Source organism: Sinocyclocheilus rhinocerous, unplaced genomic scaffold, assembly GCF_001515625.1.
Source record: "Sinocyclocheilus rhinocerous isolate Xijiao unplaced genomic scaffold, SAMN03320098_v1.1 scaffold1058, whole genome shotgun sequence".
In the NCBI taxonomy this organism is placed as follows: domain Eukaryota; kingdom Metazoa; phylum Chordata; class Actinopteri; order Cypriniformes; family Cyprinidae; genus Sinocyclocheilus; species Sinocyclocheilus rhinocerous.
Window position 1 is genome coordinate 137,266 of NW_015662162.1, and position 22,185 is coordinate 159,450.

Below are 22,185 nucleotides of genomic sequence, written 5' to 3' on the forward strand. Positions count from 1 at the left end.
GACAGCTCCAGATATTTAGCATGCCAAATATTTCACGGGCGTCGGCGATTCCCTCAGATCGCGTCTTTGATAATTCACACTGCGTGATTGTCACTCGCGTGAACGAGCACCGATTTGCCTCCGATGTCCGGCATTTGTGGCGATTTCGCAAAACCTGTCGGCGAGTGAAAAATCGGGCTAATATCGTGCAGTGTGAACTCGGCATTACGTGCTCACACTGTACTGTAAGGTCCGAGTGTCGAGCACGATTTATGTGCTCACACTATACGTCTGAAATACTACAGTTGCGCAAACTATGAACTGTATATGGACCATAGCCAGAGATAACAAAAAAAAAAAAATAGATAAAAAAAAACTCAGCTATGATATCGAGAGGATTTGGCATTTCCAATTAATTAATTAAATTATTATCATTACTATTATTATTATGGTGCTTTTATTATTAAATGTATAGGTCTACTACAATTCATTTGCCCCGCAATAATTTCATAGCTCATTGCCGCACAACTGACGCGCGGATAATAAATGATTAAATTAGCTTATACTCCTCATTGAAAATGATTTTAAACATTTAGATATATTACACAACGAATAGGCATATAATTAAAATTCCGTCTGAAGTAGCCTATGTCCGAACACTGTAATAATCAGTCATCAATGAAAATATAACACTTGTTTAACACGAAATACTTCAATTCTGTTGTTGTTGTTGTTTCACTACGTAGGCCCTATATCAGCCATAAGAGATTTTTTTTCTTTTTTTGAAAATAAATTAAGACAATACCCAATATGTGTCTCCTCTGAGAATATGTGCCGGTAGATACTGACAGCTCGGTCAGGTTTTACTTTCACTTTCTGTAGCTTAATGAATTGACTGGAGTTTAAAACTTCTTTACGGGCATAATACTCATGCAGTTTGCTTGTTTGTGCGGCATGCACTGGCTCGCCTTCATGGTATGAAACTGAAATATTTATAATTTTGCGACGTGTTTGTCTTTATCACTAATTGCAAAATGATGGACAATGGTTTACATTTCCCGTGATGATAATATTATTTTATCAAAAGATCTCCCTCTTTTCGTTTTCTTTCTTGCTGCATTAAAGATTAAATGGTTAAAGTTCTATTTTCGCGCAGGCGCAGTGAGGGAAAGAGCACCGAGCTTAGGGCAGTCGGTTCGTAGCTCTGCTTCAACTGTGCGATACCCTCACGAGGGACGACCACAATTTTTGACATGACAGAAATTCATCCGACAGTCCGATTGCCTTAGAGACTTGTCGCTTCTCGTTTCCCCCTGTACACTCCACGAACACTGCACGACAAACGACGCACGACAACGCTGAAATTCGGCCCGAATCAAAAAAAAAAGAGTCGCACGAGCCAAAACACGGCTCAAAATCGGACGAAAATCGCAGTGTATGCCCGGCTTTAGGCTCTCCCGTATTAAACAAACCATTTGTCTGGTCTGACAGACTTGTTCAGGATATCTGATTTCGTACTGACATCTAGCTGTAGTTTTTATGTCATTACATTTGAGTTTTTTTTTCAGACAAGCTGTACTACTCACATTCAACCACAAGGGTTTGCACTTTGCACACCTTTACCAGACCGACAGCTCTTAAAAATAAAGTCTGCATACAAACCTCGTGTTAACTCAGAACTGAGGATTGTGCTTTATTGCCAAAACCTTTGCAGATCAATGTGAATAATGCAAAATAAATATGCATAACATGCATATGTAGAAATATTACTAATGTAAGTAAAATAAGGTAATAATAAGTCAAATAAGTAACATTAAATTAAATTGACAGAATGAAACCGGAAACAGGAAAAAAAATGTACTGACCCTCAGGCCATCCAAGATGAAGATGAGTTTGTTTCTTCATCAGATGTGGAGAAATGTTACATTAAATCACTTGCTCAGCAATGGATGCTCTGCAGTGAATGGGTGCCGTCAGAATACGAGTCCAAACAGCTGATAAAAATCCACAAGTAACCCACACCACTCCAGTTAATCAATTAATCTCTTGTGAAGCCAAAACCTGCATGTTTGTGAGAAACAAATCCGTTATTGAGGTGTTTTTAACTTTAAACCATCCCTTCTGGTCAAAATATGAGTCCATAATCCATAATAACGCTTCCTACAGTGAAATAGTCCATTTTATGTTATCTTAACAGAGCTGTTTTGGACTTCTTTCGCGTCACTGCATGGGGAAAGCAATTTTATGGATAGAATGACTCATGTTTTAACTTGAAAAAAGCACCTTAATGATTTATTTTTTTATTACAAACACAAACTTTACACATTTTTCACTTCACAAGATGTTAACTGATGGACTGGAGTGGTGTGGATTACTTGTAGATTACTGTGATGTTTTTATCAGCTGTTTGGACTCTCATTCTGACGGCACCCATTCACTGCAGAATTACTTGCTCATTAGTGAGCAAGTGATGGAACACTACATTTCTCCAGATCTCAATGAAGAAACAAACTTATCTACATCTTGGATGATCTGGGGATGAGTATACATTTTTCAGCAAATTTTCAATTTTGGGTGAACTAGTCCTTTAAGGAACAGCTACCCTGTGGCTGCCGTTCTTTTTCCATCCGCAGGGCGTCGCTGTTCAGCATCTGTTCGCACGAGACAAGTTTTCCTCACTGTGTGGTTGTAGAGATCGCATTCACCATGTCCGTGTGTCCTCTCCGGACTCATATCTGTGTGTTGTGTTTTTAAAGTGGCCTCAGGGATGGAAATAAACCTGTCTGGATGAGTTTGATGAAGAGACGATCTATTTGATGAAGAGGCGGAGCCGCATACACGTTTGCACAAACACACGGAGACAATCGACCAGCTGCCACATTTATTAACTTATTAACATGAGACGCTTCATTCGGCACAACATACACACACCACGGTAAGTTTGACGGCTGTTTTGATTATTTCATTTATTCGAGTCGTTTTTAGCTTCGCGGCGGCGAACAGAAACTTTCCGGGTGGCTGGAAGTCAAAAGGCTTTTGTTTCAAACCACCAAACAACATTTCTAATCTAAAATACTTAAATATTATCTCGGAAAAATAGCGGTTTAGCTAGAAGCTAACTCGAAGTCGCGTTAACAAAAGATAAAAGATCCGTTCGCGGCGAAAGCTCTCAAAATAAAACGAACTTCCCGGTTTGAGCTTTTGTTAGAATGTATCCGGCTACAATGTAACTTTTCAATCTTTCATTTCCCGCCTTGTTCTGATTGTTCATTCTACATCTGCGCTTCTGGTTTCATAGTTGTCTATGATTTATGATCTGTACACAATCTGCGCTTCGTAAATTAATTGAAGTGATATAAACGCCGTCGGGATCTAAGGTTGAACCTCCTACTTGTTGCATTGTGTTTCATTGTGTTGTCATATGCCATAATACAATGGGATATGTTGGTAATGCAGTTTATGGTCACATTTAAGTTTATGGACACATAAAGCTTTGTGTTCACATATTAGCATCATAAAGTAAAAACACAATGCACAGCATTGTAACTCATTATTGTCTTTGGAAAAACCAATGGGATGGTGGTCACCGCTTTTCTGGACTTTAGGGTTGGCCATTTTTTCCAACTCTGACTGACTTCTGTCCTCCTACTGTCTGTGCTCAACAGCCATGGAAAAACCCCATCTTCATCAAGAACAGAAACTTGACAGGAAGCGAGAGAATTAATTTTGATGTGTCATCCCTGTTGAAAAAAACAGCATTTGCTGGTTAGGTATGTTTTGATGCTGGTTTAAGCTGGTCCTTTGCTGGTTTAAGCTGGTCCTTTGCTGGTTTAAGCTGGTCCTTTGCTGGTTTAAGCTGGTCCTTTGCTGGTTTATGCTGGTCCTTTGCTGGTTTAAGCTGGTCCTTTGCTGGTTTATGCTGGTCCTTTGCTGGTTTAAGCTGGTCCTTTGCTGGTTTATGCTGGTCCTTTGCTGGTTTAAGCTGGTCCTTTGCTGGTTTATGCTGGTCCTTTGCTGGTTTAACCAGCACATGACCAGCTAAGGACCAGCTTAAACCAGCATCGCAGCTTCAAAACTTACCTAACCAGCATATGCTGGTTTAGCATATTATACTACTACTATTTACCTATTCAATATTAGCGTCGCCAACCAATATAAACACGCGTTTACAAATATTAAGAAAATATTAAAATATATTTTAAGATTAGACACTGTTCATATTGCTGAAGATCGAGTTAAACAGCTAGAAAACTTAGTAGCTATTGGTAATATTTTGAATCCTAAAACGTTAAAGGTGAATGTTTTATGAAGTAGAGATTTGAAATCCCATAATGTACAAAGAATGCAAATAATTCAGTGTTAGGGTCTGAATACAAATTAAATCCTTTCATGACAAACTCACACATTCCAGTCACTATAGAGAATCAGACCTGTTTTTATTGGCATTTATCACACAAACATATAAAAATCATTTAATTTAATATAATTGTTATTCAAAATGAAATATCAAAATAAAACCAGCTTTAAACATACAGACCTTGACCAGCATAAATTCAACAAAGATTACTATATGAAAGCAAAGGCATACCCTGAGATGGAGACTTTCCCTTATAAGACACCACACAACAACATAAGATTTGACAGTGACTGATGAAATGAGCAACAAATGAACGGAGCAAATATAAAAAGTAATATGAAAGAGATACACAGAAGTCACACAGACAGGTTTCTATTATGAATCTTTAGATCATGATGTCCAAAGAAGACCAGCAAAGGACCAGCTTAAACCAGCATCAAAACATACCTAACCAGCATATGCTGGTTTTTTCAACAGGGATGTGTTAGTGTTTAATGTTTTTCACAGTTATTTTTGGTTGTGAATGCAGCATGAGAAAACTGAAGCGTTTTTGAATTGAACAACCTTTTAACATCAACATGAAACCAAAATCTGCGTTTTCAATCCACGTTCCTGGTCTTACTGCGAACAATTCATCAGTGTATGTCACGCCAAAGAAAAATGTTCATCTTCATGGTAATTTCTGATAATATTCGGTCAATTCAAGATGATCTCCTAACTACACATTAAGAGAAATGCATCACATGGGAGTTTCATGTTGGCATTAATGTTCTTTATGTGACATGACAGTGAACAGTATAATAGAGGGGATGGGTTCACATTGAGAAACTCTTCAGTGACTAGGAGACGTGAACAGGAAGTTGATAGTCGATGTTGAATGCAGACGTAGTCATAGGAAATTCAGGTTGCCAGGAGTGTTAGACTGTTGGGTGTCCCTACCCTATTTACTCTTTCTCACTCGTTCTTTTTTTCAGTCTCTATTTTGAAGCGTTATTGTGAAGTTGAGAGGGAGGCCCACAAAGCTTTTTTTGTTGCACCATATGTGCACTGACATACAACTGAATGGGAACCACTGAATGAGAGACCTGGAAGTAGGGCTGGGCAATAGCTTTACAAATATCACAATGTTTTACAGCCTTTTATGATAGTTGAGATGAAGTAATGTAGTAAGTAATCTCAAAAGTAATGTGTTTGCTCTGATCTGGCTTAAATACGTTGTTTTTGGTCCTCAACCAGAGGAATGATCAATTCAAACAAACAGTCCAAAATAAATCTAAAGGCTTTTTTTTTGTTTGTTTGAACTAAATTAACACAATGAAGAATTATTTATTAATTTCATTTACATCCAGTATTTTTTTTTACATATATTATTACTAAAAATTTGCAATGTAGCTTAAATCACATTGTTTTTCAGCTTTCAATTACATTTCATATATATGTTAATGTTTTTTTTCTCTCATAATTTTAAATAGTCAATTGCAAAATAAAGGCATCTTTATTTATCTATTTATTTTTTTAGTAAATAAAACTATATTTAATTTATTTATGTGCACTAATATAACAAATTTAGTATTTGTTTCAACATCTAATTTTACTTAAACTTTTACGATGTTGTTTAAAAAAATCACAATGTTTTTTCGGCCTTCAACAATATTTGAAATATATAAATGTTTATTTATTTTTTTCCGCTGTTGTTTTTGTCCTCGACCAGAAAAATCGTCATTTCAAACAAACAGTCCTTGCAAAAATAAATCTAAAGGCATTTTTTTTTAATAATGATTTTTTTGCATATAAACGAACCATTTTTTTCTGCATCAACTTTGTAAATTTTGAACCAATCCACTTTGGAGGTGCAGTTACTCAAATACCAAAACATTAAATCTAATGCAATGTTTTGTTACTAAAGATTAAAGAGATGCTATTAAAACCATTTTTGCTTTCTGTAGTTGTGAGATAAGGATTGCAGAACGTCTACAGCATATTTATCAAATGTGCATTAAATAATCACAATATTAATGATGTTGCTTTTTTATTGCAACCAAACTTTGTGAATATTCAGTGGATACTCTGTATAGCCTTATATTAGGCCTAGTTCTAGATTTTCTTCTGCAATGGATGAACATGAAGCCATTGGTTTCATATTCGTCCACTAATGAGTATTGACGAGCAGATGGGAAGAATTATATCCATTTTCCCCTACATGAGGTTCACAGAAGCTGCCTTCCTCTCGAAAATCTGCAAGATTTGCAGATGGCAGCGGAATGCTTCCCTAATTTACTGAAACATCCACCGTGATCCGGTCACTCATCTGTTTCGCTGCGGTAAAGACAGGCTTTTAATCTAGAAGGTGCCCCAAAGTGGCCTGACAGCAATGCATTATGGGTGTGTGAGGGGAAAGATAAAAGGCGCTTTGAAAGCATCAAGCGAACCGGCCAGAGTTTGCGGTGCGGACTCGGGATGACGCACGCGCGCGGTAGGAGCGGACGGAAATTGTTAAAGCGGAGCGAAAAGCGCTTGGATGCGCTCGCTGGCAGTTTCTCCGCTTCCAATGTGCGCACTCCATCCAAGTTTATAAATAACCGTAATTATAGAGCGCACGAAGAAACGAGTCAGGTCTGAGTCTGACACACATTCGGTTGCTGTTTTAGCATTAACCCCTTCTAAACAATGTTAGCCTGATTTTGGGGTGTTTAAGTCATGAATAACGGTGCGTTTATTGTTTAACGTGTGTCCTGGAGATGGATGGGAGTCTCCAGTCGTGCTACTGGCAGCGGGTTGGTAATGGTGTGGTTTTGATGTCCGTCCACCCACTCACCCATTGATCTCATGCCGGAAGTGGCCTGTCTGGACTGGAGTGGAAAGTGGATGGAGCAGTTCGAGTGCCAGGGACTTCATAAAACGCCCCCTCCATCCTCCGTCCTCCATCGCCAGGCGCACTGAGCTGAGCTCATTCAGCAGAGCCGCGCAGCTGCAAGGTTTCTGGAGCGCCGCTCTGTTGACTTTTGCTTGATTCGCGACGCCGTTTGTTTAGTGAACGGGCAAACATTGCGCCATTCTCCTCTTCATCTGATCTAAATACGCCGCGGGAGGTTTAAGCTTGAGAAATGGGCCATGGATGCACACGATGATCGCATGTGTGAACGGCCGTATTTCGCTTAAATAAAAAGGGGATTTTTTTTTTTAATGTGACATTATTTTCATGAAAGTTATGCACATTTCTAACCCCCAAAATTAAAATTCCCATAATTAAAACTGTTATTATTAAAATAAGTTATTTATTTATTTGTTTATTTATTGTTATTTTGCTAATTACATTTACCAATTTTCATCATTGTAGTATTTATTTTATTGCATCCAAATAAATGTTAAATTGAAATAAATATCAAGAAATATAATAAAATAAAAAAAACTTCTTTTTTTTTTGCATAATGATAATACATTTTTAAAAAATGTGTGCAGTAATCCTGAATGTAATGTCAAAATGCATGCATAAAAAATGAATAAATAAATACCTACATACATACATATATGGTACTAAAATAGTACAAAAAAATGTTTTTGGGATAAAATAAGACCTGGACTTTTGTTCACGTCACATAAGTTAATTTTCAGAACTTTTCTGTCTACTTTTCATCTATCAGTCTGTATGTTTAAAAAAAAACACTTTTATTTAGCAAGGATGCATTAAATTGATCAAAAGTGACAGTAAAGACATTTCTGAGTTTGCGAATAATTTCTATTTCAAATAAATGTCGCTCTTTTGAACTTTCTATTCATCGAAGAATCCTGAAAAAATAAAGAGTATCACAGCTTTCACAAAACTATTTGGCAACACAACTGTTTTCAACATTGATAATAATCAGAAATGTTTCTTGAGCAGCAAATCAGAATGATTTCTGAAGGATCATGAGACACTGAAGACTGGAGTAATGATGCTGAAAATTCAGCTTTGAATCACAGGAATAAATTACATTTTAACATATAATCGCATGGAAAACAGCTATTTTAAAAAACAAAAATATTACTGTTTTTGATCAAATAAATGCAGCCTTGGTGAGCAGAAGAGGCTTCTTTTAAAAGCATTAAAAATGTTACCAACCCCAAACATTGGAACGGCAGTGCATGCAAAATCTGTTTTTGTTTTTCCAGTATAATCGTTCATTAATCAGTCAAGAGAAAGCATCAACCCTCAACACCAGCGGAAAAAGAGTGTGTTTTTGGTCGTCTTTTGTTGCTTTCTCATGCCGAACGCCACACAGGGCAAAAGTAAGTCATGGAGGCGAGGCGAGGCTGACGTGACATTCCTTTTGGATATGCCAGCTAATCCCAGAGCTCGTGTAATGACTGCGAGCGCCGGACCAACAGAAACATTCAGTGATTGGAAAGCACTTAAAGAGCCAAACGGAGTCTGGAGCCGTAATATCGGGAGATTTAGGAGGAGCAGTTAATGTCTTCAAGATGTTTTCAGAGCGGAGCGGATGACATGATGCAGCTCTGGCTTCTGTTTGACGACTTTTTAGAAGCTAATTGGTGGTCGAAAACAGCGTTGACCTGTTTGATTGAGCATTTAGCTGCAAAATGCATGAATATACTCATGTTTTTCTGCAGATTTAAGACTCAGATGCACCAAAACCTAATGCTCCTCCATGGTTTTGCATTTGGATCATAATTAGCAATTCCCCTCGGACAGCGGTGACCTTTGGGGTTGGAAACGTAATGGTTATCCTGGTCTGACGCCACGTGGTTCATATGGGGCCTGTATATCTGGCTGCTGGTCGCTAACAATCTGCATGTTTTTTGTCAGGATTGTATACAAAGATTCTGCCCCGGAGCGTTTAGGAGGCCCGTGTTTTCTCTGGCATGTCCAGGAAAACCGTTTGCATGCAAATGGCACAGAGCGCATGTTGGCCGATTCGATAAAATTCAAAACAGCCACTAGATCAGAGCAGCTAACGCTAAGACTCAACACAAAGAATCATTTTGTGTGATTTACAGCTCAAAAGAAAGATCAACAATGAGATTTCTTTCTTTTCCAGAGCAGTTTGTAGTTTAAAGTTAATGTGTGTCATTTTATCTGTTTGGCTGAGCAATGGAAGATGGGTTAAGTGTGTGGGGATTTTTTTTTTAAAACAAGCAAGCAAACAAAAAATGCATTTTTATTTGTTCCTGCAAGTGGTTCAAAATTAGCATTCATTATTTTGTTCTATTCTTGTGTTTTGCGATATATAAAGTAATGTTTGTTGTGTTGAATCATTTGTTGATACATTTTTAAATAAAAAAAATCAATACATGGTGTCATAAAAAAAATAATAAAATTAGTGCCGTCAAATGATTAATCGCGATTAATCGCTTCCAAAATAAAAGTATTTGTTTATATAATGTGTGTGTACTGTGTAAATTAATTATTTATATATATATAAACTCGCACATACACATGCATGTATATATTTAAGAAAAAATTGTTTATATATTGAATATATGTATATATAATATAAATTATTTAAATAAAAGAAATGGGCCATGGATGCACACGATGATCGCATGTGTGAACGGCCGTATTTCGCTTAAATAAAAAGGGGATTTTTTTTTTTAATGTGACATTATTTTCATGAAAGTTATGCACATTTCTAACCCCCAAAATTAAAATTCCCATAATTAAAACTGTTATTATTAAAATAAGTTATTTATTTATTTGTTTATTTATTGTTATTTTGCTAATTACATTTACCAATTTTCATCATTGTAGTATTTATTTTATTGCATCCAAATAAATGTTAAATTGAAATAAATATCAAGAAATATAATAAAATAAAAAAAACTTCTTTTTTTTTTGCATAATGATAATACATTTTTAAAAAATGTGTGCAGTAATCCTGAATGTAATGTCAAAATGCATGCATAAAAAATGAATAAATAAATACCTACATACATACATATATGGTACTAAAATAGTACAAAAAAATGTTTTTGGGATAAAATAAGACCTGGACTTTTGTTCACGTCACATAAGTTAATTTTCAGAACTTTTCTGTCTACTTTTCATCTATCAGTCTGTATGTTTAAAAAAAAACACTTTTATTTAGCAAGGATGCATTAAATTGATCAAAAGTGACAGTAAAGACATTTCTGAGTTTGCGAATAATTTCTATTTCAAATAAATGTCGCTCTTTTGAACTTTCTATTCATCGAAGAATCCTGAAAAAATAAAGAGTATCACAGCTTTCACAAAACTATTTGGCAACACAACTGTTTTCAACATTGATAATAATCAGAAATGTTTCTTGAGCAGCAAATCAGAATGATTTCTGAAGGATCATGAGACACTGAAGACTGGAGTAATGATGCTGAAAATTCAGCTTTGAATCACAGGAATAAATTACATTTTAACATATAATCGCATGGAAAACAGCTATTTTAAAAAACAAAAATATTACTGTTTTTGATCAAATAAATGCAGCCTTGGTGAGCAGAAGAGGCTTCTTTTAAAAGCATTAAAAATGTTACCAACCCCAAACATTGGAACGGCAGTGCATGCAAAATCTGTTTTTGTTTTTCCAGTATAATCGTTCATTAATCAGTCAAGAGAAAGCATCAACCCTCAACACCAGCGGAAAAAGAGTGTGTTTTTGGTCGTCTTTTGTTGCTTTCTCATGCCGAACGCCACACAGGGCAAAAGTAAGTCATGGAGGCGAGGCGAGGCTGACGTGACATTCCTTTTGGATATGCCAGCTAATCCCAGAGCTCGTGTAATGACTGCGAGCGCCGGACCAACAGAAACATTCAGTGATTGGAAAGCACTTAAAGAGCCAAACGGAGTCTGGAGCCGTAATATCGGGAGATTTAGGAGGAGCAGTTAATGTCTTCAAGATGTTTTCAGAGCGGAGCGGATGACATGATGCAGCTCTGGCTTCTATTTGACGACTTTTTAGAAGCTAATTGGTGGTCGAAAACAGCGTTGACCTGTTTGATTGAGCATTTAGCTGCAAAATGCATGAATATACTCATGTTTTTCTGCAGATTTAAGACTCAGATGCACCAAAACCTAATGCTCCTCCATGGTTTTGCATTTGGATCATAATTAGCAATTCCCCTCGGACAGCGGTGACCTTTGGGGTTGGAAACGTAAGGTTATCCTGGTCTGACGCCACGTGGTTCATATGGGGCCTGTATATCTGGCTGCTGGTCGCTAACAATCTGCATGTTTTTTGTCAGGATTGTATACAAAGATTCTGCCCCGGAGCGTTTAGGAGGCCCGTGTTTTCTCTGGCATGTCCAGGAAAACCGTTTGCATGCAAATGGCACAGAGCGCATGTTGGCCGATTCGATAAAATTCAAAACAGCCACTAGATCAGAGCAGCTAACGCTAAGACTCAACACAAAGAATCATTTTGTGTGATTTACAGCTCAAAAGAAAGATCAACAATGAGATTTCTTTCTTTTCCAGAGCAGTTTGTAGTTTAAAGTTAATGTGTGTCATTTTATCTGTTTGGCTGAGCAATGGAAGATGGGTTAAGTGTGTGGGGATTTTTTTTTTAAAACAAGCAAGCAAACAAAAAATGCATTTTTATTTGTTCCTGCAAGTGGTTCAAAATTAGCATTCATTATTTTGTTCTATTCTTGTGTTTTGCGATATATAAAGTAATGTTTGTTGTGTTGAATCATTTGTTGATACATTTTTAAATAAAAAAAATCAATACATGGTGTCATAAAAAAAATAATAAAATTAGTGCCGTCAAATGATTAATCGCGATTAATCGCTTCCAAAATAAAAGTATTTGTTTATATAATGTGTGTGTACTGTGTAAATTAATTATTTATATATATATAAACTCGCACATACACATGCATGTATATATTTAAGAAAAAATTGTTTATATATTGAATATATGTATATATAATATAAATTATTTAAATAAAAATATGTACTTGTAAATACATGTAATTTTTAAAAAATATATACTGTGTGTATTTATACATATACATGAAAAATATACACAGTACACATATTATGCAAACAAAAACTTTTATTTTGGAATGCGATTAATTGCGATTAATCATTTGACCACACTGAATAAAATACAATGTAATAAAATAATGACAAAAAATAAAATAAATGTACAATTTCTATGTGTTTTATAATTTCACCATGCGAAGAAGGTTTTTTAAAAAGGCTTTATTTTATTTTTTTCATTTCATTTTATTCTTTTAATTTATGGATGAAATAAGACCTGGACTTTTGTTATTGAGATTCAAGTTCACAATTTAAAAAAAATAAAATAAAAATCAAGAAAATGATTTTTTTGTTTGTGTAGGAAATCTCAGCATTGGTCATTTTTATTTTATAAGTGTTTGCAACTTTATATCAAGTAACACAAAACTCTAGTCTGTAGTGTGGACTGCATTGAAGAGTGATTTGTATCCACTTTCTGGATATGTTTATGTGCTTTGAGTTTGTAGGGTTTTTTGGGTCTACGGTGGGTGCTTGTTCCAGTGATGAACTGCAATAGGATGGTGAAACTAAATCTGGAGCACATGTGCCGCTGCAGGAGGTCTGGGCCGTTGAGATCGCGTCCCGCTGTGGAAACCACTGCCGATGTTTTATTGAGATCTGAATTCTCACAGGAGTTGGAGGGCTTTCTTGACTCACTTCTGCCCTTTTACTTTATACTAGCTTGCTTTTGTGAAACTGACGCATTAGCTGAGCTAAAATGGGCTTTTAGATCTTTAATTCTTAAAGGAATAGTTCACCCAAAAATGACAATTTGCCCCAAAATGTGCTCACCCTCAGGCTATCCTAGATGTACAGTAGTCAACATTTGAAGTGGATCAAAAAAGTTCATCAAAGTTGTCATAAGACAAGAACGCATTTTGGTTTTAGGACAACTTTGATAAAAGGTTTTGATCCACTTGACTACTGTAGAGTTTGTTTCTTCATCAGATTTGGAGAAATGTAGCATTACATCACTGTTTCAGCAATGGATGCTCTGCAGTGAATGGGTGCCGTCAGAATGAGAGTCCAAACAGACATCACTGTTTCAGCAATGAATGCTCTGCAGTGAATGGGTGCCGTCAGAATGAGAGTCCAAACAGCTGATAAAAACATCACAATAATCCACAAGTAATCCACACCACTCCAGTCTATCAGTTAATGCCTTGAGAAGACAAAAGCTGAAACAAATCCATCATCAAGATGTTTGTAACTTCAAACCGTTGCTTCGATAATCCATAATAATGCTTCCTCCAGTGATAAAGTCCATCTACTGTTGTGCTCTTTATTCAAAATGAACCCATATATTAGTTTAGAGCTGTTTTGGCTTGTGAACGGTGTTTGATCTGTGCAGATTTCTCTCCTGATTTAGATGAGGTCACTTTTTCATAGGAGGAAGCATCATTATGGATTATGGAGTCATATTTTAGCCAGAAGAGGTGTTTTGAAATTAAAAACGTTTTAAAAACTGTGGATTTGTTTCTTACAAACACGGCTTTTCTCTTCTCAAGATGTTAACTGATGGACTGGAGTGGATTACTTGTGGATTATTGTGATGTTTTTATCAGCTGTTTGGACTCTCATTCTGACAGCACCCATTCACTGCAGAGCATCCACTGGTGAGTACGCGATGGAATGCTACATTTCTCCAAATCTGATGAAGAAACAAACTCATCTTAATATTGCGTGACCTGGAGGCGAGCACATTTTCAGCAAACTTTCATGTTTACGTCAACTATTCCTTTTAAGTCTCGGCACGTTTCAGATGCTCAAAAACAACTATTTTCCGGAAAATTTGGTAAGTTGCAGGTCGCTTTGAATACAAGCATCTGCAAACTGCATAATGCAAATGTAGTTATTACTGCATTGTTCGTGCTACAGACAAAACAGGCGAAAAATCCCACAGACTTGCGTTGAAGAGTCATATCTAGACACCTGTGGGAGGTTTCGTGACTTTTGCATATTCAGTCTGATTGAAAAGCATCAGCGTAGGCCTAAACCTGCAGGAAACGTCCACCAGACCGATGGAGGTGTCGTCCGTAGGGAATCCCGTGGAAGTTTGTCTCTCCTCTGCTCGCGCGTCTGCTAAAAGACTTGGTTCCTAAATGGAGGTGATATTAAAACAAAAGCCCTGTTTCTGTTTCAGCCGCACATTCCACTTCAGCGGGCCTTTCATTCATGACGTCTCCAGCTGCATCTGTGCTCCATAAAGAACCTGTGACTGATTTACCTCATGGTTTTTTTCTTCTCTTCTCTCCCCCGGGAGCTCGGCCAACTCGCATGTGTCTCTATCTGAGGGAAGTGTTGAAGGAGGCCCCGGCAGAGAAACATGAGGATCTGGCTCTTGAGGAGACTCAGAAATCACAAAAGAGGCCAAAATGTTTGTTTCGGTGCCAGTCAGTTGAGCTTCCTCGGAGAAAACCGTTGCGAGGGACGATCCTGGTGATCTTTTGAAATGAAGTAACGGTTTTGGGCGAGGTTTTTATGGTTCACTGGTGACTTTGCCAATGAATTCAAGTCATTTAGCTGAAAATGAGAACAACGTCTCCGATTTGTTATAAAACATAGTTTAAATGCATTGCAACAAACTCATTCCACTGTTAAACATGAACTCTTGATTGCTTTTGAAAGAAGTTTTGCTCTTTTTTTTATTTTTTACTTGTTTTCTAGTTAAAATACCTCAAATATATGAGATGAAGTACATTTACTTTAGGAGCAACACTGCATAAGAAATTAAGTCTTGATTTTCATAGTTTGTAGCTTGCATATGTGTATTTTGTGTTCGTCAGATTATTTTGAGCTTGTTTATATGAGCAATATCACTCTCGTACTCGAGCTATACCGGCTCTATATCAGCATGGCTGTGATTAGGCCAGAGGCACGAGGCCGCAGGCAATCACAGCCGCTGATATAGAGCCGGTATAGCTCTCGTACTCGAGTGATATTGCGTTTATACAACAGTTCGACGGAACATGTGTGTAATTAAACAAGAAACAACGGAGTGCCTAATAAAACCCTCTTTTGTGCGGAACTACTTCCTTCCGCCACGGATTCAAAGCTCAAGTTGACAGTTAAACATACGTGACTTTTAGAATTCGTATCAAGGGCATGTGCTGCTTCAGTTAGGTTATTAGTGAGAAATAATGAGGTTATAAGAGAGAAACAATGCGGCAAGACATGCATCCAAATGAGAGAGAGAGAGACCGCGAAGCTAGACGTTTCTTCTTATATTAACTAACGTACTCTACGATTAGCTCAGTGAATAATTAAAAAAAAACATAGACCCGGCTAGAACAAGCGGAGTGATACAAAATTGTGAAAGGGCGTTCCTGTAGAGATACCAGTACAATATCTCACGGTTCTCAACCAATCAGATTTGAGAACCAGAACGAACTGTTGTATAAAAGTGAAAAAATCTGCCAGTGTAGTAAGACAAAATTAGGGAAGCTTATTCCCACCACATGTTAAAAAAAAAAGACTTTTTCTCTCATAATTCTTACTTTTTTTTTCTTCTCAGTTTTGCCATTTTCCTCAGAATTGCGAAATTGTGAGATAAAAGTCATTTTTTTAAATTATGTAAACTGCGAGGTATAAACTCCAGATATAAGAATTGCAAAAGAACTTAGAGTTATGAGATATAAAAATAAATGTGAGGGGAAAAAGTCAGAATTGCGAAAAAAATTCGCAATTATCTTTATATTTATACATTTTTTTTTTTTTATTATTACGTGGTTGCAACAAGCTTGATTTTTTTTTTTTTCTTTCTTGCAAGTCCAAATCTCACAATTCTATGGAAGCCCGTTTCCGCCACTGAATAAAAAAAAAAAAAAAAGGAAATGCGACTTTTTATCTCACAATTCTGACTTTTTTTCTCAGATGATATAAACTCACAATTGCGAGTTATAAAGTCAAAATTGCGTGATATAAACTCGTAATTGCGAGTTAACGTCCAATTTTGAGGGGGGAAAAAATGTAAATATAAACTCACAATTGCGAGTTTATATTTCACAATTCTGAGAAAAAAAGTCAGAATTGTGAGATAAAAAGTCGCAATTACCTCTTTTATTTTTTATACAGTGGCGGAAACGGGCTTCCATACAATTCGGCCTTTTCTTCTAAGAATTGCGAGATTAAAAACCATTATTATTATACATCATTATTTTTTTATTCTGTGGTGGTGATAATCTTCCATACAAAATACACTTGAAGTAATAAAGCTACATTGTCTGAAAACAACTATTAATATCTATGCAGTGTTGCTTCTCCATTTAAAAAAAAATGATACTTAGATATATACTTATTACGAATTATGTATTGTATTCCTGTGTGGAAAATTTTAGCTATGACTGCTGACAAAGGCATAAAAGTCTTTTTACCTTCAATACAGACATATATCTATAAAAAGGAAATGAAAAAGTTGAATATGAAAAATAAAAAAAAAAAGTAATTTATCTTTTTAAGGATTCTTAGATATTTGGGCTGAAAAACAAGACAAAGATACTTATTAAATTTTTTTTGTTTTTGTTTTTGTTTTTGTTGCATTGTGGAAAATTCCAGCTAAGTTGGCAGACAAAATTATCAATTACAGAAAAGTATATTTAAACATATTTGATTATCATTAAAAGTTGGCTGTTTTACCTAATGTTTAGGTGTTCTGTATATATTTATGATTTTTTAAGAGTATTGTGGCATTAGCTTAGCAACATCCTAATGTTATACTCTATTGGAATCAGATGTGGAGCGCTATTTGTGTCAGTGTTGTTGCCTTTGTAGAATGTTCCAAATAGGTTCCATTTCAGTTAGAATGCTCCTTATGTAAGTAGCAGATTAGCAAAGCATCTCGCTATTTGTTTTTTAGATGCATGTTTGTTCTAATTCTTCAAAATTTGCCAGGCTGACAATCTCAAGATTCCTTCTATCTCAGGAATGTTCGACTTACTCTGAAACATGAGGTGTCTGTCAGTGAGAAATTGAACTCTATTCTTTCCCCCAATGGCGTTTCATGTGTTTTATCCCCCAGTCTTGAGTTCTTCATGGAGAAGAGAAGAGTTAACCTGGCTGGTCTATTTCAGGCCAGCTCAAAATGAGCCGTAATGATGATGCTGTTTCTGTGGTCACTGACTTTATGCATGCCTTGGAGTTTTATTGATTCTGGTTATGGTCAACAGCCAAGTTAGGAGGATGGCCTACTTTCACCCATCTGAGAAACCAGGCTGGAAAAGTTTAAACACTTCCACTGTTCATTTTGCACACTTTTAGGCTTACAGTTATGCATTGTTTACCAGCAAATTCAGCTAGTATTTTTTTTAAAATGTACTTTATTTTTACTGATGTTTTTGCTGTAATTTTTCCTGCTAGGCCTGTTTTATAAAATATAAAGAGTATTATCTTTTATTAAAATGACCGAAACAGTTGAATTTTAATTTGGAGCGTGCATTAAGAAAGTACATTTTAAAGTCATTTTGATGTTACTAGATTATTTATGTGATGGAAATATTTTAATGATGGAAAACAGTCCTTGAAGGGATTGTTTGGAATATTGGATTATCATTATACCTTCATGTTATGATGTACACGTCAAAAGCATTATGAAATTATAACCAAAGGCCAGTATTATAAGTGCCGTGTGCAAAATGAGATTCACTCTGTTTGCATGTTGAGCAACTTTGTTGTTTGCAGAGTTTAGTTATTTCCTCTTTCCTTACTAACTGCAAAGCAGTATTTTCTTAAGCGTTTTTCTTATTTTTATTTTAAAATCTTGTTTTATATACTTAATCATCTTGCATTTTTTACTTGAGTAAATGTATCTTCTTTTAAAGATATTTTTTTTGTCTTGTTTTATAGTAAAAACGTTTATGCAAATTTTTGTCTATGGAATGACCGTAAACCATGTGTGACTATAGTGCTTTCTAACTCTTTTATGTTGCTATGCTGGGATGCAGTTGCCATGTCGATATTGACACCTATGATGTAGCAGCTGTGGCTTTGTACTGTATATTTATAGAGACGTGCTGTCTATTCACGGCAGATTCACGGCAGCACACTGACTCTAACCGTGACCACAGTTTCCGGCGAGATGTAGCTACACAGATGCAATTGCCACTCGTGATCAGAGTTTATTGCAGGGACATGCTTTAGGCAGATTAAATAAAGGAGCTGTTTAGTCTGAGTCAGACGCCGCAAATAATAAGGTCAGATGGGGAACTGCAGGTCTGAGAAATAAAGGGTAGGGGCGATAGGTTCATCCAAAGAGCACCAGTAATGGCACCTCATCTCTGTTTTTTTAATTAAATCCTGAAGTTCTTGTTTACAAATGATTGATCTAATTGAGATGAATGAGACTGACTGGGACTTGTTCCAAAACAAAAAGTGAAAGGTTAATAGTAAGAAACAAAGTAGGCCAGTATGGATTGTAGGACTGTAAAACCTAATCAATAAAATCAATGAAAATGGTTGTTGACATATGTCATTATTGGATGGTTGGCTCTGTGCTGTCAAGGACAACCTTTGTCAGTAAATGTCACTTTGCAGCGCTGAAAATCTGGGCTAGGATCAAAAATCCATTCATAAAATGGCACAGAGGGATTTTTGATGATGAGTTATCCAAAGAAATTGGGGGGGGTTATTAAAATCTTTAAAGAAGGCAATTAACGTATTGTTTCATGTGTCTAGGCTAGTGTTTAATGTGATTCAGAGGTGTTTTTATGCCAGTCTGTACCTTATTTTACTGTAATATTCCTATTTGTATGTTTTAAATTAAAGTGAGTATTTGCAAAATAGTGATTAATTGAAGAAATAATCGATTAATCACTCATGTTAGTTGCAGTCCTAATTCTTTGCTGGTCTGTACCTTATTTTACAGTAATATTCCTGTCTGTATGTTTTATAAACTTAAAGCAAAGTGGGTATTTTGTAAAACAGTGATTAATCAAAGTAATTGATTAATCACTCATATTAGTTGCATGCCTAGTTCTTTTTTTTAGATTTATTTTCGGCATTTTCACCTTTATTATGATAGGACAGATCAGAACTGACAGGAAGCGAAGTGGGGGAGAGAGAGAGAGAGGGGCGGGATCGGGAAAGGTCCTCGAGGCGGGATTCGAACTCGGGACGCCTGTAGCACAACAACGCTGTATGTCACCGCACTGCCCACAAGGCTATCAGCGCCGACTGCATGCCAAGTTCTTTGCCATTCTGTACCTTATTTTACTGTAATATTCTTATTTGTATGTTCTATAAACTCAAAGTAAAGTAAGTATTTTGCAAAATAGAGTGATTAATCGAAGAAGTTATTAATTAATCACTCAAGTTAGTTGCAGGCCTAATTCTTTGCCAGTCTATCTTATTTTACTGTAATATTCCTATCTGTAGGCCTCTGTTTTATAAACTCATACGTTGCAAAATCAACTTTTTAGGTGTCGCAGTTTCAGTCTTAATTCTTTGCGTCCTCTTTTCCAGGTGCTAGATGGTGGTTGTGAAGGCAGTGCGTAATGCTGAAGGGGCTCGTCCTGAGTCAGAATGAGTGTCAAAGATGGCGATGGGACGACTAGCCAAGATGGAAAGGCCTACGAACTTCAGATATACCCCCGACTCTCTCTGGAGACAGCATCGTGCTGTACACTCAGAGTCACCAAGGAGGCCACCGCAGCTAGCGTCATACGGGATGCGGCAGCGACCCTTGGACTGGACGCCAGCAAGCTCTACGTCCTGGCCGAGGTGAAGGAGTGCGGCGGGGAGGAGTGGGTGCTTGAATCAACCGACCTTCCGGTGCACAGGGTCCTTCTCTGGCCGAGAAAAGCCCAAGAACAACATTCTCAGAAAGAGGGATTTTACTTCCTCCTCCAGGAGCGCAACCACGATGGCTCCATACGCTACGTGCACCTGCCCGCCGTGGGGAACGAGCAGGAGTCCAAGCGACTGGTTGCTCGGGGCTTCCTCCCACCCCAGCAGGAGGACTTTGAGGACCTCTGCAACCTTCCGATCCTCAGTGAGGACAGCATCTTGGATAACCTGCGCATTCGTTTTCAGAAGAATAAAATTTATACATACGCTGGCAGCATCCTCATTGCCATCAATCCCTTTAAGTTCTTACCCATTTACAACCCCAAATACGTCAAAATGTACGAGAACCACCAGTTGGGCAAGCTGGAACCTCATATTTTCGCTATTGCCGATGTAGCCTACTACGCCATGTTGCGCAAGCATGTCAACCAGTGTATCGTTATCTCAGGAGAGAGCGGATCAGGCAAAACTCAAAGCACTAACTTCCTCATTCACTGCTTGACGGCTCTCAGCCAGAAGGGTTATGCAAGCGGCGTGGAACGAACCATCTTGGGTGCTGGACCTGTGCTGGAGGTAAGATCATTACCACCGCCTTGATGCAAACTTGGTTTGGTTACATTCGTTTGCAAGCAAATTCGGGAATAGTAGATTCGTTCAGGGACTTACTGGGACATGGGAAAGTACCAACATCCTCTTGGAGAAGTTCTGAGCTTGAGTCTCTAAGAGTTTTGAAACCTTTGCAATGCTTTGTTTTAGTGTATTGAAAGGGTGAAGGTAAAGGAAGTTAACTGATGGGGTTCACATGTCTACCGCAAAAAATGGTAATGATTTGTAAGAACCCTACAATTTGATTGTCAATGCTGGATGTCTGTGCAGTATTCTACCTTTTTTGAGCATTATGCATTAGTTTTGTGTATGACTTTGATCCCTTGGAGACTTACTTCTACAGATGAGCTTTTTGGTTGGAATTGTAGAGCCTGGAAAAGCACTCTGCTTTAAACATTCGCAAGGCAAGCTTAGAATAATTGAATTCAGGATCAGTGGATATGTTGGAGGACTTACTGGGATATGGGATAGTTGAAAACTGTTTCTCATAATGCCAAATTGCTCTGATATTTCATGCTGTACAGATTCTAAGCTCAAGTCTCTAGAGTTTTAAAACCTTTCACAGGTTTTGTTGTAGTTACTGAGATGGTTCAAATAAAGGAAGTCCGTTGATAGGTCTGCGGTTTGCAGTTGTCAAACCTTAGAACTTGTCAACCCCCAAAAATATTCATGTTATATAAGAACCCTACAGTTGATCGGGTGTTTGTGTAGTATCTTTATTTGAGCATTATACATTCTTTTTTTTTTTTTTTTTTTAATCCTTGGAGGCTTGCTTCTACAAAATGGCTCTTTGGTTGGAATTGTAGGGTCTGGAAGAGCTCTCTACTTTAAACAATGCTTCGTAACAATCATAATGACAGCTTATCCACAGATCTCTCAGTCTTCACTGTAAACTGTAGCTCTTTAGATCAGTTATTTACATAGTGCTTTCCCACAAGCCTGTGCTTGAAACCCGGGGTCACAACTTGTTGTACTTGCATAGCTCATGTTGCAGTACCGGCTAACCTACATCTGGAGGCCTTCCTCAGGGGTCGTGTCTCATGCAGTTCTTGTTGTTTCAGGCACATTCTGTTATTTTGCAAAATATCAGCAGAAACCCTTCCCCAACTCTGATCTCATGGCGGTTTATGGTAGTGGTAACCCTCGTGCTGGGAAAAACTAACTTTCGAGACTCAAGAGCGCATTTGGAGAACGGTTAGGGTGGATGTTGGGATATTTTCACAGCTTGAGGGTTAGCATCTAAAGATTCTTGTCAAGTCATTCTTCTCGAGATTTCACTCTTGCATACAAGTGCTGTTTTTGAAGTTATCAGTCAGACAAAACCAACCCACTCGGCTTCTGAGATTCACATCTCTTCTCAGTACTTCAGAAGTTTCCTGTACACATGATGTCATTAGAAATTCTTTGGTGTCATTTCTTATCTCAGCCCCCTTTATCAGAATAAAGTTTGCTTGTGTAGCAAGTCCCGAAAGAG

At 37.1% G+C, this 22,185-nt stretch overlaps 1 protein-coding gene across 1 annotated transcript in view; it reads left to right on the forward strand.

The window, feature by feature from the left end:
- Window positions 1–2,652: 2,652 nt before the first annotated feature.
- myo9b (myosin IXB) overlaps window positions 2,653–22,185 on the forward strand; it is a 58,606-nt gene continuing 39,073 nt past the window's right edge. Inside the window, 2 exon segments of the mRNA XM_016537452.1 lie at window positions 2,653–2,914; window positions 19,782–20,678. Of these exon segments, the coding sequence (XP_016392938.1) occupies window positions 19,842–20,678 (837 nt within the window). The 5' untranslated portion in view covers window positions 2,653–2,914; window positions 19,782–19,841.